The sequence below is a fragment of the Neolamprologus brichardi genome, chromosome 5, assembly GCF_056152115.1.
Source record: "Neolamprologus brichardi isolate AB-2024 chromosome 5, ASM5615211v1, whole genome shotgun sequence".
Taxonomy (NCBI): domain Eukaryota; kingdom Metazoa; phylum Chordata; class Actinopteri; order Cichliformes; family Cichlidae; genus Neolamprologus; species Neolamprologus brichardi.
The window spans coordinates 8,932,511-8,957,051 of NC_142108.1; the positions used below are offsets into that span (position 1 = coordinate 8,932,511).

The following is a 24,541-nucleotide window of genomic DNA, read 5'->3' on the forward strand; positions in this document are numbered from 1 at the left end:
ATCAGTGTGTTTTTCTTTCTTTGTTTTTGATTAAAACTGATAAATCAATGTACAGTACAAATGAAATGTGTGCTGTAATAAACCAGAGAAAAGAATCTGCTAAACCTAAGTACCTGATGCTTACTAAAAATACACACACTCACATACTTGCTTGAGGGTGTCTGAAGTAATAAAGCTTACTTGTGGTAAACTATCACCACTGAGACTGAAGAGAAAGCAGGTGCTTCAGGGCCACAGTGGCCTTATAAAAGGGCTGCCAGTGGAAGGACCCTATAGCCAAATTATGTTTTATTAAGTGCAAATGTCAACAAAGGTCTTAAAGCTATTGCCAACACGATTGAATGGTTCACAGTATCAAGAGTGCCCCCAAACCTTCCTGTTGGGTGACATGGTTCAACCAATCAACTCTCCAGTCAACAAAAGAGGGTCGGAGGATAAGTACCACAAAAACAAGCAAAAAAATGCCCCAAGACGCAGGTGTGGGAGGCTGGGATGCAACAGGTCAATGTTACTTTGCAAAACAAGACGTGCAAAACAAGAAGGGTCTAATACTGTTGGTGTTGGTTGTGAGGACGGGGACGCAGCATCCTTGTTATTATCAAGTGACAGGAGAATCCTGGCTATGGTTTTGTGTGTGTGAAAATCGAAATACACTACATGGACAAAAGTACTTGGCCACGTAAATATTACACCCCCAGGAGCTGTTTGGCCATGGAAACTGAAAGCACCTACATTGAAAGATTAAGAAGTGTGACCAAATACTTTAGTCCATACAGTGTAGCTTTGATAGTTGCATGTGATTTAAAGAAAATACTAGCTGTTTTTCCAAAGGGATTAGGGATATAGTGTGCAATATAAAGATGCTTAGTCATAGTGCAGCTGTGTAGACAAAAGATAAAGTCTGACAAATTCCATAATTATGGTTTTCACATCAAAGTAAATTACAGGTTTGACACAGTTAATTTGGTGGATAAACTGATGATTGTTTGTCTCTTTTGTTTTCCATTAGCTGTGACCAGATGGAGAAGACAAATCCAGCAGCGAGTGTTTAATGCAGTGGGCAGGCAGACTCCAAAGTGGGTTAATCCTTCACTGCTGAGGCAACAAACTCTGAGGGTGAGCATGGCAGAGATGTAACATGCAATAAATGTCTGCTTAGAGTGAAATGGTTATAGAGTTGAACAATGTTAGAATTATACAGAGAGATAAATGATCAGGTTATGTTAAATTATATCATATCATCATTAAGTTATTAAAATGCATTTGCTTTGAGACTATTGTGGTAGAAAACATGAAACATGAATGACTTTTGTGATGAATATACTGAAATACAAGCAGGATTCAGCATTATGAGCAAGGCAAAGACATCTGGTTAGTTGTCATAATTCAAGTGCTGAGGCAGACTATGTAGAGAGAATACAGCACACATCTGCAGGGCAGGAAACCTTCTGTCACTGTTCATGTAGATAAACTTCAACACACTGTCAGAAACCCAGACTTGGAGAACTTTTTTGTCCTCATATTTAACCATAACAGAACTGTGAAAAAAGGAATATACTTATTTTAAACTACAAAGTCCAGGCAGTGTCAGAAAAAAGGGCTCCAATGTACCTGGATAAGAGGCACAGAAACATTGAAGACTGCAGAACTGCTTTCATTGGGTAAAATAGAAAACCACAGAAATTCATATTTTCATTTCTTTCATTGAAAGCAGTGTTGGGGAGTAACGGAATACATGTACCGCCGTTATGTATTTAAAATACAAAATATGAGTAACTGTATTCCGTTAGAGTTACCGTTTAAAAAGGTGGTATTTAGAATACAGTTACTTTGTTGAAATAAATGGATTACACGGCGGTACTTTCCTGTTTTATATTGTGACGGGTCAGGACTGTTTGGGTTTTGTTTGACAGCTACGTTCTGTAGTTCCAGGCGGCAGCGTTGCGGTTGCCATGGTTACAGGGTGCCGCTCTCGCTCTGCGTGTTTCCTGGGTGAGAGAGCGCCTTCTTCTTGTTGTTGTTGTGAATGCAGAATGTAGAATGCAGAATGTAGCGTCATGGGCGGTGTAGTCCGTGCTGCAGGGAGAATGGACTGCCATACCCGTTATGTGTCTGTGAGCGCGAGGTGGGAGAAAAAGGAGAGTCGAAAAGTACGAGTTGTCATCGAGCAAAAACGGGAGCTGGAAGCATGTAAATATAATAATAACCACTGCAGCCAAGAAGAGTGCCTGACGAGCCCAGTTGTAAGTAAGCTATTAAAACTCGACTGTACGCTTTGTTCGTGTTTTCCTCCGAAACAATAAGTTTTGTTGGAGCAACCTTTCAACACCTCTCTCTGTCTCTCGCAAGCAGAGTTGACCCACACAACAAAGTAAAGCTATTTTTCTGCTAAGAGCCCTACACGGAACCGTATTAGTCAGAGGTTTACTACGTTTCGGAGCCGCGGACCTTCAGTAATAGTAATAAATCACACAGCAATAGTACATTCACGTAGTTGTAAAATGCATGATAATATGTTAAGTAATCCAAAGTATTCAGAATACGTTACTCTCATTCAGTAACGTAATGGAATATGTTACAGAATACATTTTAGGGCATGTATTCTGTATTCTGTAATGGAATACATTTTAAAAGTAACTTTCCCAACACTGATTGAAAGTTTTCTCACTGTAGAGAACGGAGACAATCTTGACTTCAACATGAAATGAACTTTAAACTTTAAAAAGTATTTCACACCTGCAGTCAAGAGATACAGCGATACATCAGCACTCAGAGTTAGCCAGACCAAGTCTATATCTACCAAACAAAGTGCTTTAAAGATGAAACTGTCTTTTTTCACAGTGCTCAAAAACTAAAACTACATGTTTTAAATGATCGAACACTTTTTAATTTTAGACAAATTATTATTTCGTTTACTACTATGGGAAAATAGCTATCCAGACCTATCTGGCCCCATGTGAAAAAGGATTTGCCCCCTAGACCTAATGACTGGTTTGGCCACCCTTGGCAGCAAGGATGAAAAAAAAACAGGGTTTCCAAACACCAATCAAGTGTTTGGAAAAACTGCCAGTGAGTCTTTCACATCGTTGTGGAAGAATTCTGGCCCACTGTCCTTTGCAGATTTGTAATTCAGCCAAATTGAAGGCTTTTTGAGCACGAACAGCATGCCAAACCATATCAACAGCTGTTAACTTGTTAGAGTTAAGTGATTAGGCCACTCCAAAAATCTTAATTATGTTCTTTTTGAGCCGTTCAGAGGTGGACTTCCTGGTGTGTTTCAGAAAATTGTCCTGCTGGATAACTCAAAACTGAATTCACAGTTCCATCAATTACGGCAAGTCGTCCAGGTCCTGAAACACCAAAGCACTCCACCTCCACCATTTTTCACTGTTGGTATGATAGTCTTTTTAAGAAATGCTGTTATAGTTTTACACCAGATGTAACAAGACGCAAACCTTCAAAAAGTTCAACTTTTCCGTTGTCAGTCCACAGACTATTTTCCCAAACGTTTATGGCAAATGTGTGACAAGCCTTTGTGTTTCTTTTTGTCAGTAGTGGTTTTCTCCTTGAAAAAAACACTCCCGATCCCATGGGTTCACTTTTGTCCAGTCTGTCTTATTGTTGAAGTCTGACCTTAGCTGAGGCAATTGAAACCTTCAGGTTTTTATATGTTGCTCTGGGTTCTTTTGTGGCCTTCTAGATGAGTTGCCGATGTACTCTTGGAGTAATTGCGGTAGGCTGTCCACTCCTGGGATTGTTTGCTACTGTTGCAAGTTTTTTTCTCTATGTGAATAATGGCTCTCACTGTGGTTCACTAGAGTTCCAAAGCCTTAAAAATTTCTTTTCAACCCTTTTTAGACTGACAGACGGAAATTACTTTAGATTGTGGCATGATGTGTTGCTTTTTGACATCTTTTTACCTACTTCACTTTGTTCTCCCCGTGTTTGCGTGGGTTCTCACCGGGTACTGCGGCTTCGTTCCACAATCCAGAGACATCCAGTTAGTGTGGTTAGGTTAATTGGTCATTCTAACCCTGAGCCCACCCACCCCTGAGCAACCCTGACAAGGATAAGCGGAAGAGATCGGATGAATGGGAGTGGCAGTTACATTTTCCACCAACAGTGAAATGGTAAATGGTAAATGGCCTGTATTTGTAAAGCGCTTTGGGGTCCTTAGGGACTAGGAAAGCGCTATACCACTCACTCCCGTCCAGTCATCCACCCATTCACACACATATTCACACATTGGTGATGGCAAGCTACATTGTAGCCACAGCTGGGGCGCACTGACAGAGGCGAGGCTGCCGGACACTGGCGCCACCGGGCCCTCTGACCACCACCAGTAGGCAATGGGTGAAGTGTCTTGCCCAAGGACACAACGGCCGAGACTGTCCCAGCTGTGGCTCGAACCGGCAACCTTCCGATTGCAAGGCGAACTCTTGAGCCACGATCGCCATAACAAGTGAATTGGAAAAGCACTTAAGAAAATGCATGGATGGTTATTTTCAAGTGGAATCGTATCACCCACATTGCAAATTGCTGTCAGCTGTCATTCAGTGTATGTTTTGCTGTGCTGCTGCAGAGATCCAGGCCAGACCAGGCAGAAGCTGTTTCATCAGATGAAAAGAGGCTGGTAACATTTTTGTAAAATCAAATGAGCATTACAACCTGGATTTAAGATAAAACGTTAAATACACAAGGAGCTGTTGAATACTAGAGTGCATCAATTAAATGGAAGGAAAATCCTCGATGGGTTCTGTTTTCAAATGGTTAAAGGAATTGTTTACCGAATACGAAATTTGATTTTCAGTCATTCTCTCTTCATAGGACATGCGAGTGGGATTCACACATCGCCTCCTGTTGCTCCCACTTCTTATTTTGCATAATCTGAAGTTAATTTGACACCGCTTCCTGACAGGTTGGTTAACCACCGATTTATCAAGCATACATTACTCTGCAGTGTTCTCTCATTAAACATATACGGCTTTGCAGCAGTGTGGTGTCATAATTACTCTCTCATCACTCACCCAGCAAATCATTCTGTAAATTGCCCAGTAAGTAATGCTTCTGACAATATACGTCTCCAATAGTAGCAAGCTGGAACAGAGCTGTAAGGGACAACACTTACAATTATTATTCTCCTCCCTTCTCCGCCTTCTTGTATGTTAGGTCAATGTAATCTGAGACACTAACTCACTGGGTATTTGCAAAAATTAAAAGGACACGTAGATGCATGGAGGTTCGCCACCACCTTTTTACAATGCTATTTGAAAACGTGGACATCCCATCATAGAATGACACATACACACAGAAACACACTTTGTGTCTGTGTCTATATGAGGGGGTAGAGTGTCAGCCCCCCAGGAAGCGGACTTTCAAATATTGAGTACGCCCTACTGTGGAACAAACTGCGACTGCTATCCAATGCCACGCTTGTCTGCCTCTGTTCAGATCACTTCCTCCGCTGGCTCCAGCCATCTGGTGGGAGGTAGCCTTGGCTCGTTTCAGATTTGGAAAGGATCCAAATAGCTTTCCCTGTCAGCTTTACTGCGTTCTCTCTCCCAGGTTGTGTATATTAAGACGTTAACCAAGACATCAGGATTACAGCTATAATCCTAAAATTTATCTCTCCTCAGATGCACGTCTGTCCCACCTCTCATTTATTAGGCTCTTAGGGAAGACTGAGATGAAGAGAGATGGGATGCTATAACTGGTCTTACTAAAGAAGAATGATCATATTTCTGGTTGTTCTGGCACACCTCTGTTTAGTGTCAGGACACAATTATCTGAGATGTGTTTCTTGCAGTGATAAACCCATAAAGCATGTTTTGGTTTTCTAGCTTCCAGCTGTACTGTTTTGGTCCAATGTCAACATGAAGACAGCACTGTGCACAACCAGATCAGTATCAAAAAGCCAAGAAACACCTAGCCCATTAAGTTTTTTGTGGATGTTTTGGCAAAGCAAAATACATTTTTTCAGAGACATTGTAAAGACTTAAATAAAGTGAAAAAAACAGTGACTAACAGACCGAAACACAACTCTGTACCTAATATTAGACAGAACTGTAAAAGCAATCAGTGGAATCAACATCTAATATAAACCCCAAACCACAGTCATTTTTATGACTGCCGAAGAGCCTCAGAACAGAATAGGAACAATTTGTTTCATCTTAATGAGAGACACAGACAAATACTTGCTTCATTGCTTTAATATATCTAAAAAAAAATGCAGTCATATAAAAAAAACATTGAAAAAAAGCATTGACTTTACTTAATTTTTTATGCCCAGTAAATATGTAAAAACAAGAAATATTTTCACACATTTGCTTCTCGATTATGACTGTGCTTCATTCCTTCATTTACAAGGATGTTTGCATCTTAGTGGCACCTTGGGCTTTTCCATTCGTGTCAGAGTTAATAGACAGAACCAGCTCCATTTCCTGACCAGGCGAGGGGATGGGCATTTTATTAATCTTGGCAAAGCTCTGGCTGATGTCCATAAAGGTTTTATTTTTGGTTTCCGGGAGGACGACATAGAGGTATATGGATCCCAGAATGCAGACTGCCACAAACACAAGGAAGGAAAAGGACTGCAGCGTCTCCTGTGCAAACAGAAAACATACAGACAAGAAACATGAAACACATCAGATTTGTGCATACACTGTGCTGTTTACAACATCCTAGTTACCCTCAGTTCATCATTCTTCAATCAGATGACATCTAGTAAAGTTTATTAAAAAACAAAAATTTTACAGCAGAATTTTAAACAATTAAATGATTACTGGCGTGTCCACCTCCACACAGCTGGATCGTGACATTTTTCAGTCCATCTCTGCAGAGACATCATCCGTGGCATCTGTTTTGTCATCTGTTTTGTCAAATGTGTGTCATTGATGAGGACAGCATAACATTACCATGATTTTCCGCTCAAAAGAATCCTACAAGCATATAAACTGAACATTACTCGTCTTGCATATACTTGCATGTAGTCGTGTGTCCAAGTACAAAAAGTATGAAAGGTAACCTTGTCCTGTGGGTTATGCCAATAATAGAGATTAGTGACAGATTTAAAAATACACACTGACTGATTACCCAGAGGGAGATTTAGATGTGGAGAGAGGGTTTTGTGCGTGTGCGTATGTGAGTAAGAGAGAAAGACAGAGAAAGAGTCTGAGAGAGAAAGGTTGGGTGTAGGGCAGAGAAACTTGGCTGACCCTGACCAGTATGTTACCAACTATAATCCCTCGCTTATGAGGAGGCAGACCGCAAATGCAGAACTATGTACCAGGTATTAGAAATGCAGTGTCCAAACAACCACGACCTCAGTAAAAAACTACTTACCACTTTGATTTCAGTTGGTTATATCACCACTGCTGTTAGTCTCTGACACTGTTTTCCTCTGTTGAGGGTATTTCATAATAGCGGCATAAAAAAAAACAAAAACCTCAGAGCATCGTGCAAAGGGCCTGACCCAGTTTCCATGCTGCCTCTGTGACGTAACACTCATCTGCAAAGTTAGCAAGTTCTTCAGAAAGAACTGCCTTTCTCTCTCAGTTGTCAGGGTAGATGAGTCATCTTACAAACAGGACATTTATGCGTTCACTCCATTTGTCATTAATCGAATTTTTTGCAAGCCCGTGGATTGACGAGGATGAGACAGTCCTGATTTTGACACTGGGATAAGCCTTTGATCTGCTGTGGTGGCTCAGCTGGGTTCAGTGTGGTGCACACGCAGACAGTAAGGCATGAACACAAAGACCCAATTGCTATACACACACACAAACAGACACACTTTTTTCATGCTTAAATGAATGTTGGCTGAATAATGTGCAAACAGAAAAGGCAAAGTGAATGCTCTAAAATGCACTGCAGACGTACTGTAAATCAAATCTGGTCAAATGAGTGTCCATGCTTGGACATATACTGTCAGTCACTGGTTTCTGGTGCAACAATGAGTCATTGCTAGGGGTAGGGGTTTGCCGGTGTTAAAAGGGGGATATTTGCATGGCTGTGGGTTTTCATAGATTGTGTTGCCTGTGGGAGGCACAACGAGGAGATGGAGATGTGTACAAGATTTGAAATGTCCACACTGGACTGATTTATGGATTACACCGATCAGCCACAACATTAAAACCCCTGGGAGAGAATAACATTGATCATCTTGTTACAATGCAGTGTTCTGTTGGGAAACCAGGAGTCCTGGCATTGATGTGGATCTTTTGACCTTGTCTTCAGACTCTCCAGATTCCAATATGATCAAGCTTCTGTGACAACCCACAGGACCCAATGGATCTGCTGTCCGACTCTACAGTTGAGTGTTGTGGCTAATCCTTGGCTATATCATTGTTGTTACAATATGAGCATACAAGACAAAAAAACAACAATACCCATTAAGCATCATGTTTATGGATCACAGCTGCAATGCTACATACTCATTAATGAGGCAAACACAAAAGCATTCAAAACTCATAGCGTATGAATGGATGTGATTGAATGTGATGGGTCAATAGGTTTTACAGATTTCATGCACAAATAGAGCTTGTTATTGCCCCATTTTATACTTATATATACATTTATATTGGTGTGAAGCATCGCATTGGAACTAGAGCTCCTGCTATGTTAGCATTTCTCCATATGATGACTTCACCAGCTTTGGTAAGGGTTAAAAAATGGCAAGTGAAAGTTTCTTCTTTTCATAAAATTCACTGTGGCAGAAATTGATGTTATACTGTTTGTACTGGCTGACTACATAGAGTTATAGAGCAGAGTACACAGTTTGTGAAACACTTGCCTGAGTCAATAACTGCAGAGTTCCAAACCTCCACCGTTATTAACAGCAGCACACAAAGTGTGCGCTGGGAGCTTCATGGCATCAGTTTCCATGACAGAGAAGCTCTTGCTCTTGCAAATCTTAGGGAATGCTTTAGACTCCAATTGCAGCAGAAAGAAGGTCTTGTAACCCTGTAGTGCATCCTGCTTGGTGCATGAGTTTTTGAGACCTTTACATCATGTTTATTGTTTGTTTATTTGTTTTTTCAGAAAAACCTGATGTACACAATTAGACACATGTGGTGCTACTGTGAGCAATAAATACACATAAATATGTAAATTGATATTTAATTTCTTTCCTCTTAATTCTTCAGGTTCCATAAATCCTCCAGTTAGACTTTTCTGGCAATTATTTCATGGTTCAGGCTTTATGAGGTGAAAGCACGCATTAGATCTGTTAAATTTATAAAAAAGAAAGAAAAGAGCCAGTTAAACAATATATCTCTGTTAAAACTTTAAATGAGGCTGTCAACAGTATCTCAGATGAACACATACAGGATGGCTGGAGCCTTTTTGTGCGTATTATTCCTGTGCCTGTATGGTTTTCCAAATTAGCCAAAGGTGAATTGATTTGGAGAACTGATGATTCAAAATGATGATAGTGTGTGGTTGTCGGTGTTAGCTCTGCGATGACCTGGCAATTTGTCTTGAATATAGAGGGATTATGGCAGTCTTGCTTTGATTGATGACTTTGATTATTTTACCTGAAAAAATAGTTGGTCCCTTTGAAACCATGACAGTGTTTAATATTAGAGAGATCCAACCTCTGGTCTTTTAAACAGAGCCAGTAGGATTCCCATACAGTATTAAAAAAGTGAATACACTCGGTGTCACGGTTCTGGGTCAGTTTCGACCCAGTGTTTTGAGTTTTGGATTGTTAGTTTATTTTTGGATAATTGTCATGGTTTTGGGCACTATGAGGTTTATTATTATTATTATTAGAATTCTGTTTCTGTTTATTCATGTTAAGGATTTGTTCTCGGTTGTATCTCACGTTTAGTTTAGTTCAGGTTCCATGTGTCATTCTCCGTCTGTCTCTCAGTGTCAGGTCTGCGTCTTCCTGTAGTGTTCTCATTTCCTGTTTTATTGTGAAGGTTTGAGTCTCATGTGAGTGTGTTCAGTTTTCCCTCTGTCTCGTCTTGTTGATTATTCCCAGCTGTGTCCACCACCTGTGTGTAATTCCCATGTTTCTCTGTGTGTATTTAAGTCGTGTCCTCTGTCATTGTAGTTGCTGGTCCGTCTGCGTTCCCACCATGTTTCATCTGTGTGTTCCCTGCTGTCAATCCGTTTCTGCTCGCTCTCGTTCATGTTCAGGTTCGTGTTCTGTATTCAGTTTGTTCCCAGTATAGTTTAGTCTTTGTTCGGTTCGCCTTTTGTCCATTTTTAGTTTGTGTTTAATAAACCACCATCACACCTTTACAAGTGCCTGCATTTGGATCCCCCTTTATTTTCCACACGGCTCATCTCACTCGCCGTGACAGTACGGACCAGCCAGATATGGATCCAGCAGCATTCAGCCCACCCAGGGAGCTTCAGGAGGCCGTTATCGACTCTGTTTCTATATTAATCAACCAGTGGTTAGAGCATGAGGGAGAAACGTCTCTTTACACTGTGGAAGCCGACCTACAACACCTTATTTCCTGCTACCCCTGGTTATTAGACTCACTGCACCCGCTCGTACAGAATTTTGTTCTTCACGAGCTTCACCTTCACCCTCCCGCCGCTACCGCTCGCCCACTCGCTTCAATGGAGGACGTGCCGTCCGACCCGCCGGACGAGGAATTACCCGGTCCGTCGGAGCCATCTCCAAGAGGAAAGCGACATTCGCGCCGCCGGCGCGGCACCCCACAGCCGGATGTAAGGACATGTAAGCAGTCGGCTGTGGTGAGTGAAAGGGACACTTTTTCTGCTGCATCAGATTGTGTGACTGTTGTTTCTGGGGCAATTTTTTGTGTTTTTACTGAGGATAACAATGATTTCTCACCCATGGCCATAGCTTCTAAGACTGCCTGTTCTGAACCCTCGTTCCATGTTTATGACAGTGTCCGCTCAATTGCCCCATCCTCACTTCCATCCCAGTCAAACGCCAGGCCTGTAGCGCTGCCCTCAGTTCAGTCAGCAGCCGCGCTGCCCTCAGTTCAGTCAGCAGCCGCGCTGCCCTCAGTTCAGTCAGCAGCCGCGCTGCCCTCAGTTCAGTCAGCAGCCGCGCTGCCCTCAGTTCAGTCAGCAGCCGCGCTGCCCTCAGTTCAGTCAGCAGCCGCGCTGCCCTCAGTTCAGTCAGCAGCCGCGCTGCCCTCAGTTCAGTCAGCAGCCGCGCTGCCCTCAGTTCAGTCAGCAGCCGCGCTGCCCTCAGTTCAGTCAGCAGCCGCGCTGCCCTCAGTTCAGTCAGCAGCCGCGCTGCCCTCAGTTCAGTCAGCAGCCGCGCTGCCCTCAGTTCAGTCAGCAGCCGCGCTGCCCTCAGTTCAGTCAGCAGCCGCGCTGCCCTCAGTTCAGTCAGCAGCCGCGCTGCCCTCAGTTCAGTTGCCACTAGCTCAGCAGCCTACCCACTCATTCACTCAGTCATCATCCTCACAGCCTCATTACAAGCAGGGAACACACTTCATACAAACGTTAGCTGGTTCACTTAAGCTGGCCGTCTCAGAGGCAGTTGCTCCCTCTAGGGCCTCCCCAGAGGCTGGGTGTCAGCCACCAGCCAACTCTGGACCCCTAGAGGTCAAGATGCCAGCACCAGCAGCTTCGCTAGAGGACTTTACTGAGCAGTCTCAGCCGTCATCCGCTGCTGAGAGCTCCAGTGAGTTCACCCCTCTGCCCCTGTCCTCTGCTGGGGGACCAGAGGGATCCATTCAGCCGTCTATCTCAGCTGGAGGGCCGGAGGAGCCCGTCCAGCCTCACGCCACGTCAGCTGGAGGGCCCGAGTCGCCCATCCAGCCTCAGGTTTCGTCTGCTGGGGGTTCGGGAGAACCCAGCCAGCTACAAGTGTCGTCTGCTGGAGGGCCCGAGTCGCCCGTCCAGCCTCAGGTGTCGTCTGCTGGAGGGCCCGAGTCGCCCGTCCAGCCTCAGGTGTCGTCTGCTGGAGGGCCCGAGTCGCCCGTCCAGCCTCAGGTGTCGTCTGCTGGAGGGCCCGAGTCGCCCGTCCAGCCTCAGGTGTCGTCTGCTGGAGGGCCCGAGTCGCCCGTCCAGCCTCGAGTGTCGTCTGCTGGAGGGCCCGAGTCGCCCGTCCAGCCTCGAGTGTCGTCTGCTGGAGGGCCCGAGTCGCCCGTCCAGCCTCGAGTGTCGTCTGCTGGTGGGTCTGAGGAGCCCACCCAGCACCACGCCTCATCTGCTGGGGGTCCTGGAGGACCCAGCAAGCACATCCTCACGTCTGCTGACGGTCCGGGGAAGTTTGTTCAGCCACCACCTGCTGAATCATCCCCTGTGTCTCCTACACCGTTGCCTGCATCCACATCACCTCCTGCGGCATCACCGCCGTCAGGTTCCGCAGCCGTCCCGCTGCCGTCAGGTTCCGCAGCCGTCCCGCTGCCGTCAGGTTCCGCAGCCGTCCCGCTGCAGTCTTCATCCACGCCTGGTCCAGCCTCTGTGCCTTCATCCACGCCTGGTCCAGCCTCTGTGCCTTCATCCTCGTCTGGTCCAGCCTCTGCGGCTTCGCCTTCGTCTGGTCCAGCCTCTGCGGCTTCGCCTTCGTCTGGTCCAGCCTCTGCGGCTTCGCCTTCGTCTGGTCCAGCCTCTGCGGCTTCGCCTTCGTCTGGTCCAGCCTCTGCGGCTTCGCCTTCGTCAGAGCCCGCTCGGCCTGTTCTGCCTCGCCTCTGGCGGCCATTTTCCAGGCCTCTGGGTTGGCATCATGGCCATTGTGGACGGCCTCCGGAAAGGGTTCGTTGCCGCCGCTGGCCTCGCGGCCGACCTCCGGACCTGCCCTGTGGCCGCCGTTGCCGTGTGCACGGTCGGCCACCGGAACAGTTTGCCCGTCGCCGCCGTTGCCGTGTGCACGGTCGGCCCCCGGAACTGTTTGCTCGTCGCCGCCGTTGCCGTGTGCACGGTCGGCCCCCGGAACTGTTTGCTCGTCGCCGCCGTTGCCGTGTGCACGGTCGGCCCCCTGAACTGTTTTGGCTCTTGTGTTGTCGACCCCCGGACTTTCCTGTGGACTCATGAATAGTCTTGTTTTGTGTTGGCCTGGTTTTTTTTTGGTTTGATCTGGACTGTTGTGCTCCTTGTTTTTTGTTTCGGACCCTCCTTCCTGGACCCCCTCCGCCCGCCCTGGTCTGGTGCTCTGTTTTATTGTCCTGTTTTCTGTTTAGGGCTGTCGGGAGCCAGCCCTTGGAGGGGGGGTACTGTCACGGTTCTGGGTCAGTTTCGACCCAGTGTTTTGAGTTTTGGATTGTTAGTTTATTTTTGGATAATTGTCATGGTTTTGGGCACTATGAGGTTTATTATTATTATTATTAGAATTCTGTTTCTGTTTATTCATGTTAAGGATTTGTTCTCGGTTGTATCTCACGTTTAGTTTAGTTCAGGTTCCATGTGTCATTCTCCGTCTGTCTCTCAGTGTCAGGTCTGCGTCTTCCTGTAGTGTTCTCATTTCCTGTTTTATTGTGAAGGTTTGAGTCTCATGTGAGTGTGTTCAGTTTTCCCTCTGTCTCGTCTTGTTGATTATTCCCAGCTGTGTCCACCACCTGTGTGTAATTCCCATGTTTCTCTGTGTGTATTTAAGTCGTGTCCTCTGTCATTGTAGTTGCTGGTCCGTCTGCGTTCCCACCATGTTTCATCTGTGTGTTCCCTGCTGTCAATCCGTTTCTGCTCGCTCTCGTTCATGTTCAGGTTCGTGTTCTGTATTCAGTTTGTTCCCAGTATAGTTTAGTCTTTGTTCGGTTCGCCTTTTGTCCATTTTTAGTTTGTGTTTAATAAACCACCATCACACCTTTACAAGTGCCTGCATTTGGATCCCCCTTTATTTTCCACACGGCTCATCTCACTCGCCGTGACACTCGGGGGCTAATTAAAATAAAGTGGAAGATAAAATATACAATTTGCATGTGGCAAAATTTGGGTCAGGATTGTCCCCCATGAACCTTGTTAACATGCTCCATCTGGTGCCATCATCATGCATTTGGCTCAAATATTTGATAAAATACAAAAGATGACCAGTCAAATCAGTAGTAACAGTAATTAATTGCTATCCTTTAATTTTCCAAGGCCAGTGTCTCAGTTGTCTGTATCAGCTTTTCATTGAAATAGCCTTGGTGGAGTTTTCAGGAGTGTAAATTGGTATAATTGCTACTTAATGTGTTCCTTTTCCTGCACCATAGGCCTGGGAGCATTTTGCATATCTGTGTTCAGGTGCTGCTGTCCTTTTAGATATCCATGTAGGGAATTAAAAAGTGCTAATAATTGATAATATTTCATATTACAAGATTTTAACTGCTATATTTTATAACCCCATTTGAACACCTAGAACTGCAGAGCACTAACTGACACCTCAGCAGTGGCCTGCCATGGAAAGATGGGATGTGACAGTTAAACGGTGTGTTGTCTGGAAAGGGGTCAGAGCTGGTTTCAGGTGCACGTCAGAAACCAGTCAGTCACTGCTGGGATCTGGATGCCAGGCATGTGCCTGGGAGTTCGTGGGGCTAGCAAAACCCAACCAACAAAAGCAACGAGCAACTCTGCAATATTTGCGGAATTGGCTGGCTAAAAATAACCTTCTGTTGCTTTCTGTTTCTCACACATGTCCAAATCTTCCCTGCCAGGTCAGCCTTATCTCTTGCTCTGCTCTAGGACTTTCAAAACCCATTTCTCCTGTGACACACTCTTATTGTATACCTTTATTATCTGTTTAATTACCTATTCAGCTCAATATCTACTTGACCTTCCATTTCCTGACATAAATTACCAGCAATCTCGTTGTTCAGCCATCAAAATACCATATTAAAAAAAAACACCCTTATACCTCTTTATCCTGTCTTCCTACTGGTCAGTGGTGCATGACAGGTAGAAGTGCAATATATCATCCTTTATTTCTCCAATCCTTATTTTTTACCAGAATGAAATGACAGTGCAGACACAATGGTGAGGTGTTCAGGCTCCTGTACATCTACTGACAACTCTTCATTTAAGGATTCATAGTCTGGTGTAGCTCTAGCACAGGAGAGTATAGGTGTTTCATTACATGTACAGGGTACCTGACATGCTGAAACCGGCAGAGTTCTGCACATTTCTGTAAATGACTTCCACAATGCAAGCTTCCTATTCTTAGCAGTGGGTGTTGCTTACCTATATTGTGATCGGTAACATGACACAGGAAAACAAATGTAGTTTTTTGTCACACTGCCAATGTGAAGATGTGGATGGCATTTTTGTTTTTTAGTCACACTTCATTCGAGACTGAAATATCTTTACAGATGAGTTCCCCCGCCAAACTTTGTGTTTGGTGGGGTATGTGTTCATTTAACTGGAGAATGGAGCTCTGACGAGCTCTGATGAGTTTTCCAGAGTTACACTTTGGTGTAACACTCTGGTAACCGCTTCTCTCCTAGCGCCATAGCCAGATCTTGATCGTTTAAATCATTTCATTCATTTAAACTCTTCTGTGGTGGTGTACAGAGGTAAAACCACAAACACTGTGTCATTTTCCTAGTGCTTATGGGCCTGACTGTATAGCTATGAAAGAGTGACTTTGCAAACATTTTAACATCTCCAAAATTAATTACACAACGCTTTGAGAACACATCTGTTATTCCTGTGGGAGCTCATGCATCACACAGTCAGTGTGAGAGTGGAAGTGCAGGAACGCATCGCCCAATGGGGTTTTGAGATGTTTGGGCTTTAATTTGGTTTTTTTCTTAAAATCAGCAAGACTAAATGAAAAGGAAAAGACAGATCATGCATGAACAACTTCCACCTCTAAGAAAACACCATCTAAGTGTTTGTTATGCCCTTTTCAGCTATTTTAGTTCTCCGTTCACTCTTTGCCTCCAACACATGACACTCCGGTACAGCTGACTGAAAGGACAAAATTAGATTTATCTGGGGGGGCTACTGAGCGAACAGGCAGAAAACATTTGACGGAAGGTCAAAACGGCGTCACTAAAATGTCCACCGTGCCTCAAGCAAACTTTCACTCTGATCTCAAACTTCTACGATGACTTTTGTCGAACTTTTTCTTTCTCACAATGAATGTGCCCTTAAAGCTACGGTCAGAGCACCTCGCTTTGTGGGAAAGTTGCAAAGGCGGAGGGGAGAACATATTGTTTCTGCTAAAAAGGTGAAACTCTGTTTAGTTGTAATTACAATCAGGTTCTGAGTCACTGTTTTCATGGCAAACACATATGCTCAACATCTGCTCTCTAGGCTAAAACCACTTCCGATTGACAAGTCGTTTTGTCAAGCCACTTATCATTTATCTCGACCATGTCAAAACCATAGAATATAATTCATGGTGCTGTAGCATTTTTTGTCGCATACGTCACATAGGGCTGCTAGAATGTAGAAACTGTAACCAAGATCTACATTTATGGATGAATAAAAATCAAAGAGACAAAAGAAAAAGAGAAATCGCCCCTGTGAAGTCACACACACCCATGTAACGCAAACCGAATTCATTTGCATTTCCAGTGTAGTTCAATCCCATATTTATTAATTTTCAAAGCCCTGCTCCTGTTTTCAGAACTTATCAAAATCTTATCCCTGAAAAATCCACTGATAATATCATCTGTGCTCAGCTTCATCAGTCTGTGAATACACTGTACAACTGATTCTTGTTCACAAAACTCCTGATGAGTGCTAGAGGCTAAATATCACGCACCCAACTGGATCAACTGGAGGTCAGATTCATTCCTGAGCTGCACTCTTATGATGATCATTGGACGCCCGATATTTCAAGGAGCAAAGGAGTGCTTGAGAAAAAACACAAGAACAAAGATGCACGTGAAATCCCAGAAGGAATGTTTCAGAACGATCGCCCTCCTTTTCATCAGGAGGGCGATCGTGGCTCAAGAGTTGGGCGTTCGTCTTGTAATCGGAAGGTTGCCGGTTCGAGCCCTGGCTCCGACAGTGTCGGTCGTTGTGTCCTTGGGCAAGACACTTCACCCGTTGCCTACTGGTGATGGTCAGAGGGCCCGGTGGGGCCAGTGTCCGGCAGCCTCGCCTCTGTCAGTGCGCCCCAGGGTGGCTGTGGCTACAATGTAGCTTGCCATCACCAGTGTGTGAATGAGTGGATGATTGTGTATAGTGTAAAGCGCTTTGGGGTCCTTAGGACAAGTAAAGCGCTATACAAATACAGACCATTTACCATAAGACGGGCAAAGGAATCATGAAATGACACGTCACAGGCTTCTTTATGTAACTCTGTGTAATTAAAACATCATCACACACAGCTTTAGCTATAAATTCACATGCACTGAATAGTTAATCGTATTGGTAGTCCAGGCACTCAAACACAATTATTCAAAATGTATTTACTTTGCAGAGTCATGTACCTGTGTAGATGCATCCGTATTAACTACCCTGCCACTCAGAGCTTTAAAGTATTAAATTCAATGTTTTTCTGCATTAATTCACTTTTTTAAATCAGCTGCATCCGATAGAAAATAGCCCTTTCTATAAAAAAAAATCCTCCAGTTTAATTGGAAATAAAATAATTTATGTCATTATGAATGATTTATTAACTGAAAACTCTGGCTTTACGGTACAATGTATTCATTCACAGATTAATCTATTTAACGAATTCATTAGAAATCAGCGAAGACAAGCAAGAATACAATGAACAAGTTTGTTTAAGAGTGCAGGAACATCAGCGTACATATTTAGATTTTATTTTTTTTATCTCACAAAGATTGAAATGTCAAATGCCATTAGGATCTAATGAGGGACAAGTGGGTCATTATAACCAAGGGCAAAGTTCTGTCTAGAAAAAAAAAAGGCAGAACCATGTCCTCTGCACACAGGGCAGATATAATCAGACAGTAGCACTTTATATTAGGTAATGTAAGTTAAAAACTCAAATATGCCATGTAAGAAATATAAAGGTCACAGTTTCAGTTGAAATGTCATTTTTAAAAATATCTCTGTAACGATGTGTTATATAGATAATGCCGTTTTCCTAACGAGCCAGATAATGATGGTATGGTGTCTTTAGCAATAAGTTTTCCTACTGTGGAGTAGCTAGAAATTACTATCACTGTCCACAGTAATAGTTTAATAGTTCAATAATGCTCTAATTAGAAAGCACACAGTTCAAGTTGCCAGAGTGCAATCTAAAAATGGCAGCCACACTGAAAGCTGTTTCGAAATGCCGGAGAAGATGATTTTGCCTCTCTCTTTTTGATTAAGATAACTTAATAACTTCAAGACAAAAGCAATGCAAAACCTCCATCTGAGTAAGAAACCAAAAGAGCAACACTTCACACTTTTAAGCCCATTTAAGAGCTCTGTTGGTTTTTAACTCACTGACACTCACTGGAAAGAGCAGGTGGAGAGAATGAGGTGTGTCTGCAGCTGCAGAGCAAGCCTCGCAGTTGTGAAGCAGCACTGGTGAATGTTTGCCCAAAGGTCAGTAGATTTGTCACCAGAGACAACTTGCTGAATAGATATAAAAACTCACTGAATCTATAAAGCCAACAGGTTGCCAAGTCTTAAGTCTGCTTAAGTGCGATAATCACTGCTGTGAGTGACAGGAATGCCAAGCGCCCAATCTAATGTGGTATATGTTAGGTTATGTGATAACAAAAGCTTTCACAGGACTCTATGCAGTCCTATAAAAAGCTAAGTATACCGTTAATGCTTCAATATGAATAAAGAGCATAAGGAGCAGCCAGCATTTGATGCACCTATTGCACCTATATAAACACAGAGGTTTGTGTGGTTTGCTTGCCTGGAGCATAGAGGTTTATTTTAAAACAGTGCAATGAGTTTCCCGGGTATGGACAGAAAAGTCACCCCAAGCTTAGAGTGCTCAGAGAAACAAAGAAGCAAAAAAAACCAAGAGCTACATCTCAGACTCTACAGACCTCATTGAGCATGTTAAATGTTAAAGTTCATCAGAGAATAATTAGAAAGAGGTTCAACAAGGATGGCTTGTTTGGAAGGGTTGCAAAGAGAAAGTCTCTCTCTAAAAAGAACATGGCAGCAGGGCTTAGCTTTGGAAAGGTGCATCTGAACAAACCAGACTTCTGGAACAATGTCCTCCAGAGAGATGAGACCAGAGGGGAGATGTTGGGCCATAATGAACAGCACCATGTTTAAGTACACTAGTAGAGAGGTGATGATTTGGGCTTGTTTTACAGCCACAGGAGCAGGGCACCTTGCAATCATCGAGTCGGACATGAAATCCTGTGTATAAAGTATTCTAAAGATGACCAACCGTTTTCAAGAAATGAATACTTCTAGTTTTCCTGCCGAAGATGATTTTACATGCTACTGAATCATGCACTCCATTTGTGAAAAGTGTTGTTTTTATTATAGACATATATACCTTGAAATAGGTAAATGCTGATATAGGAAAAAAAATCATCTGTCATGAACAACAGACTGCTGTATGTTGTGTAAAGTTTGAAAAATAGAAGACTGGCACAAGTTGTACAGACAGATCCAGAGAGATCAGCAATAGATGCTTTAATTAAAATCAAATTCTGTCAGTGGGAATTACCAGATACAACTCACTTAACAGATCATTGGGAGTGATACAGCAAAAACTACTTAAGTACTCAAAGAATAAAACAGCTCGATATAAATTTTTTAAGGGATCGTGCACAAGGAAAACAGCAGGTTGTTGGAGATCTGTGTTAAGAATTCTAACCTCAATACACTGAGGGTACAGTGACGCACAGAAATGGAAATGTCAAACTGAAGAACACCTTTGCTTGTAATGCTGTAAACAAACTTGTATTCACTGGTGCAGTACAGCGTACTGAGACACAATTAATACTGAGACACTTGGACAAAATTAAAGCAATGAACTGTGGATGACTCGAAAGCTTCACTGGCTGAAATGAGAAGAATATTTTAACCACAGTTTTTACAGATAACAGAGAAAGATCACAGTTAACAGTTAACTACTAAACGACTTCATTTTTTGTGCGCTAACATGAGATTGAAATGAAAAATAGCAGCAGTGAAGGACACAAAGAGACTGATATAGTTATAATAGTTTAAAATGTGAAAGAGGCCAAAGGAATAGCAGATGAGCTTAATTCTAATCATTTAGTTATAAAATCCTTGGAAGATGAGCACTAACAGCAGAGGGAAAAAAGGAGGAGACTGTGTGAAGCATGAGGCTGGCAAACACGTATTCAGTCTGTGGAATGAGGAACCACATTGCTTCGATAGAACTATGTCAGACTGATTTATCCTCTTTTCAGTTCAGTATCTTTTATGCTTGCCTGCATTCAGATCATAAGCAGATGTATATGATAGGTTGAGGCAGCCACAAATTGTCAGATTCAGTGCATATAGCAATGATTCACCGAGTGGTTCATTTTTAAATGTAGATAACCCGCATTCATCGCCTTTTCATCAGGATTCCCATTTTTGCAATGTTTGATTAAAAAAACCCTCACACTTCAGTAAAAGTCCCTTTTTTCACTCTAAAACGCTAGATCCCTCCACCCACCGTCTTAAAGGAATACTGCTTGTCTTTACAAAGAAGTTGGTCCACTTTAAAACAAAACAAAACAAAGAATATAAAAGAATAGTTTTCATGCAGTATCAAGAGAAAATAAACCAATGAATGACCATTAATGTACCTTCAAAGGACACCGCAGCCAGCCAAGTTGGACAGTTATTATACAGAATGTACTCATTAAGGTTGCCTGTCAAGCTATTAATGGCTGCTACAAAATATCAAAGACAGAGGGATGAGAAGGACGAAACAGCGATGGTTCATTTATAATACACACACAGGCTGTGATTTCCCCAGTAAAACTCCAGGGTTTCCTCCAGTGTCTGCAAGCCAGCTGCGCCCGAGCATCAGATTTTAACATGCTTTTTCAGACAGGAGGGGTCGACAGTCCCAACAACTTTACTCGCTGAAACTATAAACTCTTTTGTTCTTCTTTACAGTCCCAGCCTTTCCCAGCTTTCCTTCTGCACCTCTGAATTCAGTGTTATAGTGTTAAAATTACATGTGAGCTTCACTGTAAGTAACTGTGTCACCACTGCCTTTACAGAACGCGACTGAAAATCAAAGTCTGTGTCTTCAGATGATGTTCCTGTAGGGGGACTCCCACCTCTGTCTCCCAGATGAGAGTTTTGCGTTTGTCACAGCAGCTGAGCAGCAGCTCGCTAAAAACACCTCGTGCAACAGCATTTAATGAACATATATGTGCCGGCATTGTTAAAAGAAAGTCTGATATGGGACAGAATAACCTCCAAGATGATAATGTTGTTATTTTTTTTTTGTAACTGGAAGAGTACTAAAGGTCTAGAAATAAAGAATTAATAACCTTGGGTCGTCCCCTGTACAGGTATTTAAAAATACAGTTAAAATGCAGCAGAAAAAAAGAGAATAATAAAAAAGTAGTAATAAAAAGTATAAATATTAAAAAAGAAAATGAAAAAATTAGCATGTTATGGTTCCACAGTGAAAGTGTTTAATCCAGATTCATATTTTAAGCTTAAAAACAGGTTTTTGATTTTTCTGTTTGTTTTGTTTCATGTTCATCACTGCACATATGTGAGTAAAAAAATATTCCCAGTGACTCTATTGCTTCATAGCTTATTCTATAAATTTCATTTTCCCAATAATGGGAAAAATAAGCATGCACACAGTGTGTATAATAGTATGGAGGTGCATATGTCTTGAACTCCAGGAGCCATAAACCTGCTATCCAGCAGAAAGGCCTCTAAAATCCTCAGGCGTTTTTTTGTTTGGTTTTTTTTGGCTTGGTAGAGATACTACATGTGCATTCTGTTATCTTACACACAAAAGCTCAGCGTCATTCTGTGTGGCAGAAAACTGCCGCTGGAACACCAGCAGGGAATTGTCTGTGTTATCAGCCTGATTTCCCCCTGCTACACCCAGAGTGGCAGTACAGTTTATAATTGTGTTGGAACTGGTCCAGCTCCTGTTGGGGAAAACTGCAGCCACTCAAGCTGCACAGGAGGTTATACATGTAGTCCAGTCGCATGGAGGAATTTAACACCCTCGTTCAGAATGGTTAGCCCTCTAAGCAGACGCATCAAAATGCTGCCAGTCTTCCCCCACCATGATGGAAACCATTCAAAGTGCCCATCCTTGACGTCTGCTGTTTGAAGTGTAACATATTTGAAATAGGTGTAATAACAGCCAAATTATTTCATATCAGTTTTTCTTTTGTTCTGGTGCGTTATTCTTCTTGGAGAACAATCAAAAACGATCCCGTTCCCATATCCCTGTGCTTTCTGCTGCACTGCTTCAGTGATTCTCTGAATCCCCAGTGCTGATCTTGTCTTTGAGAAAGCGTACACTGCAAGAATGTGCAGTTGTTGAAGACATCAGTCCAGAATCAGAAAAGTGCTAACCATCTGAGTCCACCAGCTTGTCTGGGTTGTGCTTGCAAGCTAAGGCTCTTTTAGTGTTCATAATGATGAGTTTATTCAATCTTTGGATATTAATAGATCTGATGGTGCTTCGCTGATCTCCATTTTCTTCTCATGAGGAATGTAAATTGATTTCTCTGTCCAGCGTGCTTGCTTTCCTCTTTGTGATCATGGCCCCATATTACCAAGTCTAGCCTTATTTCTTGTCAGTGACTCATTCGCTGCTTTACAGGAGATAACTGCTATGAATGTAGCTGCACAAGAGTAACTATCCCCATGGGCCACAGAGTCTATCCAACCCAGGCATATGCTACATCACAGGCCTTGTTAAAAGGGATGTCAATTCAAGACATTTGACTTCTCACACTGGGAGCGGATTTCCTGAAGTATCTAATCTCTCTGGATTGTCTATCAGGATAGTCAGGTTAACTTTAAAGTAATACAGGCTGGTCTTATCTTTATAAAAACTTAAAGAACTAATTTCAATGAGCTGAAATCCACTAAGTGATAAGACTATAAGGCTGCAACGGATAAACTAGAAATTGCTTTAGATAAGGCAGTTGGTTCTCAGGAAATGAGGGCAAATCCAAAGGCCCAACACATTTACAATACCTAAAGGTCAATTTTAGTCCCATAGGATCTGCTGTATAGTGAGCTGGCTGATGGCTAAAGACAAAGGCAACCAAATGTGTGTAAGAGACACACACATACACATAAAATGGCTCAGAGTATGAGAGCTGCTGAAAGAAAAACCACCAGCACTGCACAAGCACAATAGTTAAGACTCCAGAGGAAGTCAGATGTCCACACTTTGCAGCCCAGTGTCTATGTCTGTTATAGCTGTAAACACCATTAACATTAAAGGATCCGACCACATCAGCCTTGATCTTAAAAAAGCAAAAAATTCAAATAAAAAGCTCACGCATCGACTTGGGTGGTAGAAATGTCAGCGGCTTGTGTGCTTGTTGGGAGAAAATACACCTGAAACACCACCTTGATCAAATAAAAATCCTTTTCTGTTGGCACCAAACTACTTGAGCTCTTATGCAGCGTTGAATGTAAATCTGTTTCTGTGTCTATGCATTCAGCATTGCTGTCACGTCTCACACTGTTACACCTTGTTAAGAAATGTCCAAACAGTGAAACCAGCGCATCAGCGGTACAGCAGGATACATATCAATGCAGGATGCGTTTAGGCGCAGTGTTGCTGGACATTCGAAGACATTTTGACTAAATGGATGAAAAACACCAGACATCACAACATCTCTGAAACACGTGAGATTAAATTTTAGCATTACTGCACAGCTCATGAAGGCTGTACAAACTATATCCTGTATTTTAATCTTTACTGCTGTTAAGCTCCAAATACACTGCAAACATATACTAACATGTTCCAAAATACAACTGAATTTTTAATTAAAGATCCCCAACTCCAGAAATGAAAATGCCCTTTTCTTTTAAACTATAGATCAATCCAAGTATCGATAGTATTGATACCGACGGCCGGTATTGGTATTGGATTGATACTAGCATGACAGGATCGATAAATTGTTTCTACCCTCCAAGTTCACTTTGTTCCCTAATGAATCATGTTAATTTTTGATTTATTTATAGTCTGTAGCACATTTAAAACAACAGAAGCGGAAAGACCCAGTTTCAAAATACACGAAAGGCTATAAAAGGTGTGTTTTGCTGGTAATTATTCCAAAAATAAAAAAATCACAGTGATTTAGTGTGTTCAGAATTAACAAATTGATAATGATTCATCTCATAAACCATGACACACTACTCTCCTCACATACACTGCCTGAAAATGATCAGTATTGGTATTGGCAATATCAGCCTTGTATTTACTTAGTATCAGATCTGTACAAAACTTTTCAGCACTACCACCTCTAGTTTGCAGGATTTTCGTTTAAAAATTCAATTCTAAACTAAAACCTCTTTGATATCACTGATGGTAAGTTCTTAATTTTGGAAAACAGCTTACAAGCTAGACGGGACATTATAAAACAGTTTTCAAAGGTAGTGATTCTCATGAAAATTACATCTAATCTGTAAAGTGGGTTAAGTGCCCCTTAACAGTAACTTTTACTGCCAATATTTTGCTGGTACAGAGTTAAAGCTCACAATATTATCACACTAACCAGGGAAATAAAACCCCAATTCATAATTCCTGTAGACTATGCCCTGTGTGGCTTAACTG

At 42.6% G+C, this 24,541-nt stretch overlaps 1 protein-coding gene across 2 annotated transcripts in view; it reads right to left on the reverse strand.

Moving 5' to 3' along the window:
* Positions 1-6,198: 6,198 nt before the first annotated feature.
* slc2a9l2 (solute carrier family 2 member 9, like 2) overlaps positions 6,199-24,541 on the reverse strand; it is a 95,401-nt gene continuing 77,058 nt past the window's right edge. For both annotated transcript variants that reach the window (XM_035905131.2, XM_006784589.3), the window contains exon 13: positions 6,199-6,602. In XM_035905131.2, coding sequence (XP_035761024.1) covers positions 6,360-6,602 — 243 coding nt within the window. In that variant the 3' untranslated portion in view covers positions 6,199-6,359. The remainder of the gene's footprint in view (positions 6,603-24,541) is intronic.